Raw genomic sequence first — 13,503 nt, forward strand, 5'->3', positions numbered from 1 at the left:
AAGTTCTACAGAAAGTCAATAAAATAGAATATAATGGGTCCCTTAGGATCAATGAGAATTTGCTCCATGCATTACTGACTTTGTGGTCTCTTCTATCTTTGTGACCTGACCTAGGTGTAACTCTCAAAGGGACACAGGGGATAATAACTTGAATACATTCTGTGCCATGGCAATGTGCTTATTGCCTTCAGCTATAAAGGGTGGGAAAATCTGTCCTACAGATGCTGCCAACTCAAGTGCTTTTTATGTCAAAAAATCAGGTATTCATAATAAACTGGACAGAAGAATAAACCCCTCTATTTCTGAGAAACTGGTTGTCTTGAACTGTGCACATAGCAAAGAGGCCAGGTAGACTAAAGCACTGTTTGCCTTTCCATAACACGTCCTAGAAACTATGGGGAACAGATTTGTTTTTCTGCATATGAATACTCAAAAAAAAATCTTCAGTTGACATTTATGATGAGCACAATTAATTTGCACACATCTAATTCTATTCTTTCAAAACAACATTATGCCAAGATCATGGGATGTGATAAATATTAATTTACTCTGAAAAGCATAATTTATGTAAAATACATATTTTTATAAGTCTGCATGGAGTAGAGTACGCTATGTTAACAATCCTGAGTGTATTGCCACACTATGCATCAAGTTGTCAGAATATTTCAGGAAAACACTTATTTGGTGACACATATTCCTAATTTATTTGTCAAATGCACACTCCTTTAAAGTGTTAGTGGTCTTGAACTTTGTATTTAAGTTTAAGGTGACGGGAGAGATGGCTTAGAGGAGATAGTGCTTGCTGTGTGAGATAGGGACCTGAATTTGGATCCTTAACATCCATATAGATTCCAGATACGTCTGTGCTCACTCAGACCTAGGGAGGCAGAGCCAGGTGCATCCCTGAAGGTTGCTGGCCATCCATCTAGGCAAGCCAGAAAGCTCCAGGTTCAGTAGGAGACTTTGTCTCAAAAGAATTACTTCTGGCCTCCACATGCATGATCACACATATATTTTTGCACCTACAAACACACACACACACACACACACACACACACACACACACACACACACACCCTCCAAAAACTGTTCACTTTTTAAAGATACTGAGTTTCCAGTGGTTTGATGATTCTGTCTCACACACATCAGTTCCTTCTGGGAAGGAACTTGGATGAACATGCACTTATGCAGAAGAGGGATGGGGGATTGTCATGGGCATATTTAAAACTCGCTACCATGATCTCTTATTTTTGCCTTCACTTTTTGTCTTTTGGTTACAAGTCTACAGTTGCCAAAATTGCAAACATGAGTTTGCTTGTATGGGTCTTAAAGGCAGAAATCTATCATCTTTCCCTTTGTGTTCTGCAACCAGACAGGTCCTGGAATTCTAACTTCAGAATTTAAAAATTCAGTGGGGAAAGAAAAAAGCTTCATGAAATAAACTATCAGATGAAATGTATCTGATTTCAAAGGCTGTGGTTACATACATGTTACTGTGAAAATAGGCTTGTTTTTGACAAGGCATATCTGTATAAGTTCAGCATTAAGCTGGTGAGCTGGTTTACACCTAATATTTAATCATTTCTGTTCAGCTCCTGAGAACATGGGAAGGCAGGTGGATTAGCAGTGGTTCAGGCTGCTTGTTGTCCATAGGTTTGTTTGAGAAATCAAAGTGAAACAATTGCAATCTACATAACTGCAGGACCAGGGAGTGGAAGGGATCTTTGGGAGCGTTTCTATTCTGCTGTTATATAAAGGGTTACCTGCAGACTAGAATAGACTTTAAAACAAGAGCTCTATGATTTTCAAGCTTCTTTACCTCAGATATTTATGAAATCCAGAGTCTGTCAAGGTTTCCTGTATTAAAACATCTATCTTAAGACATGCATACACTCCCCACATTGCTCCTCTATATTTAAGATAGCTACATACATTTAAACCAAATTCTAAATCTTCCCCACTTACCCTAAGGTAATCCTAACATTAATTCTCTGTGTTGCACATGGCACAGAAATAAAATCCAACCTTCTAAATCTAGGATGTTCTTTTCCAGTAGTCATTTTGGTGTAGTCTCTTAAAACTTGCAACCCTGCCAACTCTGGAATGTCTCGACCATTTTATTTTCACCTCAAATTTTGGGAATTATTTAACTTTTTAGATGATTTTCATAAAAGCAGGGGTCAGGGGTTTCTAAGAACTAGTTCTTTCTTCATGAATTTACCTTGCTGATGATATACTTCTGCACAGAAACATGTTCTGTTCTTTTCCAGTTGAATTTTTACTAGGAACACTAACTCAAATGTTTCCATTTGTTTGACAATATAAAAAGCCTCTCTGGGGAAAGAAAATAGTGATGACTGTCGTGTGATGTAATCAGCAAAGCAACACAAAGATGAATACACAACAGGAGGTTATTTTCAAGTATATGAAGAAACCCTATTCTAAAAGGCAAGACTGAATGCCTCAGAAAAGTCATGGTTTTCTTTGTCCTTTACAGATGGTCATCACAGCAGTGACCCTTGGAGCTCCTCCAGTGGAATGAATCAGCCTGGCTATGGAGGAATGTTGGGCAATTCCTCCCATATTCCGCAGTCTAGCAGCTACTGTAGCCTGCATCCACATGAACGTTTGGTAAGGAAGGCTCATGGGGATGGGACGAGCATACGCCAGTTTCTGAGTTTCATCCCTGTCCATGCAAGGACTCTGCAAAGAGGCAAAAATAGTGCATGCCTATTATTCTTAGAGTTTTATTGTTTCTGTGGTCAAAGGCTCAACAGACGCGGATCACCTCTGTAAACCTTCTAGAGCTTCTTTGTCATGGTTCTTTTGTTTATTGTGTTTTGTTCTGTTTTCTTTATGGTGATGTCAGCTTCCTTTGGTTCACAAACACAGTGTATTTCAGTTCTGGGCTTAAGCAATGGTAGTACCTTGTGTTTTTTACTGTCTAAAAGTCTAAAGAATGTTCTGCTAAGGGCGGAGTGAGAAAGATTTGAGACCATAGGGATTTCTGTGTCAGCTTTGACCTTTTATGACCTACAATAAGGAAAGTGTTTATGTTTTTATGTAGTTTTGTTGGGAATAGGAAACCATAGAATTGCCACATACATTGGATTTTGAATTTTAATTCCACACAAGTGCCACTCATGTTCTGTTTTGCTGAACAGCCCAGTGAAAGCCACTGGCTTGTACAATATCAAGTCTTTCCTTAGCAAGGTTTTTCTACTCTATCCATGTCTTCTGCTTACTCACCTTTGTGTAGTGTATTTCATTGACCTGGAAGAATCAACCATCTGACTCTCTCTAGGCTTAAAAACTACCACAGCCAAGAATCTACTTATGTACTTAAATCTATCATTAAGTAGGAAAAAAAATGCCTAGATCATGAGTTGGATATGGGATGTAGGTCACATGAGACTCAAATTCATTGTTCATTAACTTACAATTAAAAATAAAATTCCAAATCCTGGGAAGATGGCTCAGTAGGCATTAGTACTTGTAAGCATGAGAAATCCTCAGCAGTCATGTACATAGCTGGGTATGCCTGTGGGGGGTGGGGGATGGAAATAGGGAAGGAAGACAGAATGATCCCAACAGCTTGCTGGCCAGGCAGACAGTTTTGTGAAAAGGAGAACCTTGGGTTCAGTGAGAAAACCAGCCTCAATGCAATGAATAATAGAGAAAGACGTCCAAAGTCCTACTCTGGTGTTCTTGTGTGCACACACAGTTGCATGTACCTGCGTGCCCTTATGCATCACACACACACACACACACACACACACACACACACACACACACACACACACCTACATACCTTCAAACCCCACAGATGTGAAGGAAATCTATGGTCCATGATTATGACTTCAGCACTTCTCTTCTTCTTGCTGTTTTTCTTCTCCTTTCCTCGTTTCCCATGTATTACTTTTTCTCTGTCTTGATCAGGGAAATCTTCCTGGATTCCTGTCATCTCTTCTCTCCTTTGTTCAACCACTGCGTATATAGAAGAAGGAGGAGGGGCTTTATAGTCTTCTCTGTTGGCTGAATGCTCCCAGATATAAAAGTTCTGATACCCTTGAGAATCCATCCTTACTTGGTCCCAGGGCTCCAGAACATGTGGTCACTTAGGCTTTTCTTTCCTGAGAAAGCAGGTAGAGTGATGGCAGTGGCCTGTTTGTTATCTCCGATTTTAGCACATTTTCAGCAGTAGCAAATTATCACCGAGTTTCAGATTTCCTTTCTCCCACCCTATACTTGGGGACATCTGACTGAAAGCTTAGAGAAATATAAACTGTAATTATAATAGAATATCTTGTGGTAACATTTTTACTTATTCACCACCATTTCCTACTTTCCTTAGGACTCATAATCAAAATCAAGGAAGTTATGATGGCAAATTAAAGTTTGTAGTACTATATTAAATGTTAGAATTTCAGTCCTTAGAAGATTTGTCTACACATTATTTTCCTTTCCCCTGCAGTTATTTCTTGTCTTATTTTATAATTTTGCGTTATTATATATGATTTTGTCCCACGTAAGATCATTGCATGGGGAGGAAGCCCTTAAACTATGCTCAGGTGCCCAAAACATATAATTTAAAATCAGAAACCGAGTACAGTTTAGAAAGAGTTGTTTTGTTTTGTTTTAAAGATTTCTTTATTTGTTATGTATACTCACACTAGAAGAAAGCATCAGATCTCATTGTAAATGGTTGTGAGCCACCATGTGGTTGCTGGGAATTGAACTCAGGAACTCTGGAAGAGCAGCTAGTGCTCTTAACCTCTGAGCCATCTCTCCAGGCCCCTGGAAAAAGTTTTAATGAATCAAAACAGTGTCATGTTCCAGAAAGAAAGCTCATTTTAAAGCAGTATCTCAATGGCTCACATGCATAGCTGCATTGGTAAAGCCATGTGTCCGTCATAGAACTCAGGTTCCTATTTTTAATATGATCAGTTAGCAGATCTCAGAGAGTAAGAGTTTTACTTTAAAGGATAAACGAATAAGGTCTCTGGTAATGTATCCTAATGAGTTTTCCCACTGAGAATAAAACTATTGAATTATTACATCTAGTAATTTCAGTATTTAGCCATATGACAATCTTTCTCCGAAGTGACTTTGAAGACTCTGACAGTGATTGGGAATAATTTGAATATACAACAGCAGCCAGCATCTTTTATCTTGAAAATAGTGATGGTTCCCTACAGCTCCATTCTGTAACATTTGGCTAATCCCATCCTGAAAGGGGATAGCTTATGAGAAAGAGAGATTTCCCTGGATTATTTTGGGTATAATTTGACCACTGCCCTATTATCTCTAAAAGTAAAATATTTTGGAAACATCATTAGCCATGTTGTAATAGACTGTGTAATTAGAAAGTTTCAGTTCTGTGCACTTCACCTACATCTATCAAGTTACCAGTTTTAAGACTTTAAATCCCTTGACAGTTTTGGCTTTTACAACTGAATCCCATAGCTCATCACTGCTTGTTGCAGGTGTATACACAGAATCACCCTGATGAATGGAGTTTGTGTTAAGCTTTGGAATGGGTCTTTGTAGAAAATTTAAGTTTGGAATGATTTGGCCAAGAGAGTTGAAAAAGTAGGATAGATTGCCTGATGTGATTGACACATACCTTTAGCTTTCCACACTGCAGTGTCCTGAGGAAATCTGAAATTTTAGCATAAAGGAAGTTCCGCTATCACAATTTTTGTGCATCACTACTTTGCAACTGGGCTTAAGGTAACCCTCAGGAACCATTGAACAATGCTTAGAGACATGTTTGTTGTTACAGCTAGAATATAGATGCTACTGGAGTCCAGTGAGTAGAGGACAGAGATGCTAATAACCATACACACAGTAAAACCCAATACCAATGAAATATCTGTCACAAAAGGCCACGAGGGCCAAGACTATGAACCCCAAACTTAGCCTGTAGCTTGGTTTCATTTTTAGTATATATTGCCAATTCTTGATTTTTGAATCTTCAAATCACCAACCCACATCAATAACAATCACCAGTGTGAATGTTTGTAACACTTCTTGATTAATCAATTCTAAGCTAGGTGGTAAACTTAAAATAATAACAGCATGGACATGAAAAGCTATGACATTTCAACTGACCACAGTCCCCTTATAGATTTATAACAAACAAAATGGGCAGTAATAGCTGAAGAAAGAAATCATGAAGATCGCCTAGAGTTGATCTTCACATCCTTTAAAAGAGACATCTATCACTAACATTCTCGGTGCTGTATTTATGAACTCTCTGAGTAACCTTCGTTTTCAGGATACTTCTCATTGAAAAGTGATCTCATAATGAATTTATTAATTTGTTTCTGCATCTAATTGTCTATGAGTCTCTAAGAAAAAACAACTGATTTATTATGAATTGCATTGGTTTCTCCATTAAACTGTGGGGATTGTTTATTCTTCAGGTTGTGTGCACTTTAGCCTTAACCTTCTATGTGTCATATCCTAAATTATCCTCTATAAAGTTAGAAGAGCCCAAAGAGTCTCACTGATGGTTTTCTTTTTTCCCTGTTACATCTAATTATTGTAGCCAATTAGATATTTTCCATCTTTGAAATCCCCCTTTTTGTTTCTGCAGAAACTAAGGAAGAAATGCTGCTACATGAAAGTACAGTCATGCCATCTTTCATTCTTCTTTCTCATATGGCCTTTTTTCTCTGTATCTCTGTCATAATCTTCTATCTTGAGGCAGAACTAGCTATGTCCCAACTCTTCCAAGTTTGGTTATCCAAGTTCTGTATCCTACCTAGTCTTTTCTTATTATTTGTATTTAGAGTAGCCCCCACTCTATTATTCTTTAGAGAACATTGTATGGGCAACTTGGGAGATTCAAGTCCCAAGTATAAATAAGTTTTAGCAAGAGGCCCAGGGGCAAGTGTACTACCTCTACCTTTTCTTTGATGTTGTCTAGGTGTGTTTATCTTGTTATGTGGAGGTGATATTTTCAAAGACATCCATGTGTCCCTGGCAGACCCAGTTCTGAAATGTAGATGCATCACCTGGCCTGTTTGGTAGTCTGTCCAATAAGTCATACTTCAGTCCACTGTCCACTAATATGTACTGTCATTGTATCTTTACTACTTTTCTACAGATATGAGAAGGTATGAGCTTCATCCCCTCCCCATAAGAGAGTTCAGTTATTATGGGAATGGACTTGAATAGCAAGCAGTGAATGAGTGTGATATGGCACAGTGTAGAATGCAGGTCCATCTGGGTTGAACTCAGAAGAGAGTGGTGAACAAAGAGAGGGGTTTATAGGAAAGGCAGACCTCCCCAAAGCAGGTAGCCAGCACCAAGAAACCACTTTCCTATGAACAAATGCCTGGGTTTTAGTATTTCTGGTGTTTGCACTACCTACTAGCTCTATATTAAAACTAATTTTAAAAGCATCTCTAGTCATGAGACAATAATTATCCAATGCCCTGTCTCTATTTTTAAATTAAGTAATTAAATGCATCTACAATTATGGCATATCAAAATTTGTATACTATTAATTTTTCCCATGCCAGGAAAATTTTTATCTTTTTACCTTTTTTTTTTTTTTTTTTAATGTATCTGTAGCACATGCAAGTGCTTATGAGAACAAAAAATGAGAGCAATTTTCTACTACTTGGTTTTTGGATTTTTGATTTTTTTTTTTGTTATTGTTATTTGCTTTGGGAGAAATTAGCTTGAGGTATCCTTGTAAATGCACATGTTCCTTTACTGATGGGTACAGGCCAACTAATGTACCACCTTAAATCATTTGAACATCTGATACAGCAATTGAATTTGAAGCCGAGCCTTAAGCCAAGTGACCTTTTAAAGAGGTTCTTCCTTCACAGTCAGCTAAATAGCTTATAAAGCATGCAAAGCAGGAACTCACAGTGAATTAAAACACAGTCAAGCCTTTGGATCCCAAGTCAATTCATCAAAGCCACTAGTAAAACTTCCTACAGTCATATTTCAGAGACAATTAGCTTTTAATTATTTTAAAACGTTTCATTTCCTATCTTGTTCTTGATGCTGAGACTTATTCAGCAAGAAGATCCAACTGGGTAAGAAGGTTCCTATTACTTTACCATGCAGTGGCTAGAAGACAGGTCCAGTGTAAGGTAAACCCTGGAGATCTATAGTACCATCTTTTTTACTTGTTCAGTAGGCCATAGAAACGTAACAGAAATAGTGGTATACATTTATGAAGTGTATGGGATGACATTTTTAACCAATGATTTGGGGATTTTTATCTTTTTCTTGGTGTCCTGGGTTACTATGATATCTTTGACATTTGATTTAACCAAAAATCAACTTTGGATCTATGCTTGTTTAGAAAATGAATGTTGTCAGATGTCAGCAGGATGTTTGCTTAACTGTTTTGAAATTCTGAAAGCATCTGCCTTGCGATGTGATGAGTTTTTAAAGAAGTATCAGAAAGCAACACCATGATTGAATGTAGCCTCCTTTCTGCCCCTGCTACAGAGCTACCCATCCCACTCCTCAGCAGACATCAACTCCAGTCTTCCTCCGATGTCCACGTTCCATCGTAGTGGCACAAACCATTACAGCACCTCTTCCTGCACACCTCCTGCCAACGGGACAGACAGTATAATGGGTGAGTGATCACATGCCACTCCAGTTGCCAGTGCTCTATGGCAGGGTTTAATAATGAAAGCTGTCTTTCTTTCCTCATAATGAAATTACAGGCAGGCAATAATATTTGTCGCATCACTGAGTGAACAGATGAATGTATCAAATAGGAATAATTACTGGCTTGCCTATAGTCACTTTTTTTTCTCTTCCGGTCACAAGAAACTTAAATGTGGCTTTATTCTCCATATGAGTCATTAAGATAAATAAAGGTTTGAGTAGATCCAGAATCTGTTGTATCTCACATTCTCAAACAGGGAGCAAGTGAATTTTCGTAAGATTGTTCACAGAAGACCAGTGAGATGAGGGAAAGGATGTCACTTAATAGCATCAGCTATTCACCACTTTCCAGAGATTGACCATTATGCCAAGGTCTTAATCATGATAAGTCACTGTTTTCCAAAGACTTGTTTATATGAAATTTCAAATTGAAAGTCCTTTTAATAGCTGGATGAATTTAACCTTCAGAGAATGTAGCATTATGGAGCCCTTGAAGAGAAACAGTACTTGTTCCCATTGAAGAGATGTCTGCATAACAGTGGACCAGAAATTATTTCCTGTGGGCTTTGTAATAAGTTTAGGCTCAGGAAGATTGTTGCTGCCAAATGCATCATCCACTCATGTCCTCTGATGTCTGTTGTGGTCCGTTAGTGCAGATGGATCTCTGCCAGTACTGTTTTTGCTGAGGGAAGAGCTAGGCAGGGTGTTCAGCTACTCCTAAAAAGAAAATACTGGTGGGTGAGGAGGCAGCCTCTTACCCATGGATCAGTATTGATGCATAGCATATCTAGGCGCTCTAGGGTCTTTCCTGGTCATAGCCCCTGTGCTCTACTTTAAGCCACACTTGACAGGTGCATTGGATCCTTGTTCTGTGGTTGAGTGACGACTAAAGAGCTCAAGAGAGGGGATTTTCATCTGGGCTCAGGGTTTGAAGACACACAGTCTAGAATGACTTGGGGCCTTGTCCTTGGTGGGTAGAGCTTACAGTGTAGATTATTACATCTCAGTGGATCAGAAAATAGAGAGGAGACCATAAACAGGGCCAGGCTGTCCCCATTGTGGTGTGCCCACAGTTGTCTGTGTCTGCCAGCCAGGCTCCATGTCTCACAGTTTCCACAGTCTTCCAAAGCATCACCACCAGCTATGAACAAAGTGTTCGGATACATGAGCCTGTGGGGGACATTCCACATTCAAACTGTGACAGCTTGGCCTTTGAGATCACTCCCAGAGGGTCACTGATGGAAAAGTCAGGGTATGTTTTAGAGAAAACATCATGCTGCTGTTTATTGCTTTATTTTATTTCATTTTATTTTTTGTAATTCAGTTATTTTTCTTTGAACTTTTGGAATTGTGTGACTCACTTCCATAGGAGAGTTTTTGGTGAAGGAGATGGTATTAAAATGTTAAAGTATAATTTCTGGCTAACTAATATCCTTGCTTGCCTATTCAGGAATTTATTTCACACTTGAGGTGATCTACCTAGCAGTTCTCTCCTATCACATCTCACAGAGAAGCAAATTTAGGAATGAGTTTCCATTTCTGGAACTTTCCATAAGAGAACTTTTAAAAGTACATTGTACAGCTTGACCTTGAAGAATTATGGACGGAAGTCACATGGGGGAAGTTTTATTAGCTACCAGTGAAGTTTGGGCAGATCTGAAAAACAAGAAGAAAGAAAGAAAAGTACAGAACTGAAATACTGATTGGGGCACATTTCACTTCAGTGTGGTTTGACAGATGGAAAGCCCCTTCTTCAGTCACGAGGTTGGTTATGCAGGATGGCCGGTCATTCATCCTCTTACAGGACAGAGTTCCTGTCTACTCGTGATTTGAGTCATTTTCTTTTTAAGGAAGATATGGAGGTGGAAACAGACCTTCAAGTTTGGGCACTCTTTTAGAAATTTGTGTAGACTTGATCTTCAGTCTTTTTGTGACCGATGCATGCGTCTCTGGGTCACACAGATTGTGGTCCAGGTTATTCTCCATGAATCTTGAACAGCTTTGTTGCCCAGTACAATGAGAATAAGGTTTGCTTGTTTGAGATGCCCCTTTCCCCATTAGCTTATAGACAAACAACAGGCACTTGGGCAGAGTAGAGGGATGGGTGACTCCTACAAAGAAGCCAGCTGCATGCTGAAGATAAACTTAGCCTTATGTGTAAGCCTCCCTCACGGGCTTGTTAAGGGTCCAGACAGTAGTAAAGTATATTTTAAGAGAAAAATACAAAACTTTTAGAACCCAAGCAAAGGCTGTTTAGAAAATTTATTACATACATTATTTTACAAGAATCAGTATTCATGTCTCAAAAATCCATTAGAAAAATATAGAAATCCATCATGATTTCTTAGAGAGTAAGTACATCAGGGTTATTCAGCCTTATGGAAAAAAATAATACCCTTATTAAATTTGCATAAATACAAAAGTCCCTTTAAAGCTACTTTAAGGGAGAATGTTCTTGAATATTCCACGATGTTCTGCCTTAAAATAATGTACTCTCCAATTCCTTATGTACAAATGCAGATGAAAATTGAATCCAGCATTAAGCCTTAGTCTCATGTTGTGCCAGTACTCATGTGTCTTCGTGTAAAATTCTCTTAGGCTTTGGTTCGGTGTGTGGAAGGAAGCAGCCATAGCAACATTGTCTGCATAACCCTGGGAGAAGCTTTCCCTTCTGATGTCAGTGTGCTTCCCTAACACACAGTGAGGGCTAATAGGATACATCTGTTGACTTTTGAAAATATTTGGCATATACTCACTCATTCTGAAATGCAGTAAATAAAGAAATACTACATTGCCTGTATCTCAAAGAACAAACAGGGCTAATTAAATAATTGGTAAATAAGGAACACATAGCCTGACACATGTTTGAGATTACACACATGATCCTGTAGGGACAAAATATATATATATATATAGTAAGAGCGCTAATGCCCTAAGAATGGGTTCGAGCACTAACACATGGCCAGCCCAGTTTTCAAGTTTTCTTGGCACAAAGTTGCAAGGCATTGGAGCTCTCTGAAACATGGCATTGATGTTTGGGGAAACTTTTTGGGCTTAGAAGGCTGCCCTGTGTCTCAGCATCATGTGATAATATTTTACCATGGTTGTCAGCCATTGTCGTAAAGTCTGTAGAGCTTTGTGGCATCTTAAGAGTGAGACAGGAGCTCTGGCACTTTAAGGAGCAGCCTCTCTAGACCTATATCTCATTTCTTATCTGTTGGCTGCATCTCTTGCTGAGACCACTGACCAAGCCTTCTTCTTTGATGGTTTGTTTGTTTTCCTTTGGTTTTCAGTGTCCAATGCCAGTTCTTCTGAAACACATTTATGAATTTGTTTTGTTTTTTTTTTTTAATTGACATCCATTCATGGTGAAATATTTCCCTTGTGGCTTACATTAGCCATTTCTGGGTTTGAAGGGTCCCTGAAGCACCCTGGATTAAATGGGGTTAATAAGATACAGTATGGATCAGTGGTAGCTCAGCTGGTTCAGCACCTAGGCAAGGCGGCAGCTGACCAGGGACCTTTAGGAAGTTACTTACATCCCATGTGCTTTATCCCTAAATATCCTTCCAATGCCAAGCAGCTGGTGTGTGTCAGAAGTGGTACCATCCAGATCCTCTTGATCCAACTATGCACACTGAGGAAGTTACTAGATGCCAGTTGCCGAGAACAGAGATTTCTATAGGGTAGTGCACTTTGTTCTCTTCCTACTTCTTTCCTTCCAGAATGATCAGGATCAAGAGTGAGAGGACTTTCTGCTATAACATAGGTCAGGGAGGTCCCTCAAGCCTGAAAGTCACTCAGCAATCTGCCCCCTTCTGTTGGGAGTTGCCATCTATATACATTGACAGTATGCTATTTGAGATTTGGGGACCACACACCCTCCTTGTCCCCCACAAGGGAATTGGGCATATAACAACATAACGCTTTATAATAACCACTCTTGTTTTGTCCATCTTTAACTGGCTTGCCATCTGAGTGCAAAAAAGGGATGGTATTTCCCATGTGTCTAAACCTCAAACCAAGTAGTGTTGAAGGAATAGGCTACTAAGATTGATTTAATGCAACATATGTTAACGATTACTCCAAAATATCTATCTGGTTCATGAATTAATCTGACTTACAACTTTCGCTCCTCCTGACATGTTTGTGTGACATGAAGCATGTTGGGATGTGGCTTTCTAGTAGAAACATTATGTCCCCTTTCCCCAGAGGGCTTGGTTTCATAGTAATTTTATTAAACTAGTCACATAATATCCAGCCTGTCTTTTATGAGGATCTTGAGCTTTCATTTGAATTTGGGTGATGGATGACCAGACACAAAGTAAACAGTAAAGATACATTTTATCCAGCAGTGTCAGGTCGGTTATTACAAAGACCACCAATAGAGAGTAATAAATGAGCTTGATTTAAGCCTCTCTACCATTTCCTACACACAGTGAGGAGGCCCACCTTCCCCCATGAATGCCTGGAGCCCTTCCCACCCGGCATTAGTGAATCCCAACCCATGTTGGAGGTTCTTCTAAACGACTTAGAGGAGTGTTGGCAGTGTTCCATCTCATAGTCATCCTTGTGGACAAACTCATGGTGCTGCTAAGCTTCTCCCTAGCATTTTAATGACAAGAGGGCCATTGGAACAGTTCAGAAGAGCATCATCTTAAAGCAGCCCTTCTCTGGAGGACACACTGACTTGTACTCCCTCTGCCTTTGATGTCTTCTGTTCCCTGCTTCAGGTTATGGGTGTGCAATAAAGGGGAAACATAGTTTCCAGATTCTTATTCTCAGGGCCGATCCCCAGACACCACTCCTCCTGGTATTTGTTTGGGGTGTGTTCTGATGGGAATCACCATTTCC

At 39.2% G+C, this 13,503-nt stretch overlaps 1 protein-coding gene across 15 annotated transcripts in view; it reads left to right on the forward strand.

Annotated features, from left to right (window-relative positions):
• Positions 1 to 13,503, forward strand: part of Tcf4 (transcription factor 4) — a 332,791-nt gene that overhangs the window by 280,117 nt on the left and 39,171 nt on the right. For all 15 annotated transcript variants that reach the window (XM_051200994.1, XM_051200981.1, XM_051200980.1 and 12 more), the window contains 2 exons: positions 2,498 to 2,631; positions 8,482 to 8,614. In XM_051200994.1, coding sequence (XP_051056951.1) covers positions 2,498 to 2,631; positions 8,482 to 8,614 — 267 coding nt within the window. The remainder of the gene's footprint in view (positions 1 to 2,497; positions 2,632 to 8,481; positions 8,615 to 13,503) is intronic.

The sequence above is a fragment of the Phodopus roborovskii genome, unplaced genomic scaffold (assembly GCF_943737965.1).
Source record: "Phodopus roborovskii unplaced genomic scaffold, PHOROB, whole genome shotgun sequence".
Classification (NCBI taxonomy): domain Eukaryota; kingdom Metazoa; phylum Chordata; class Mammalia; order Rodentia; family Cricetidae; genus Phodopus; species Phodopus roborovskii.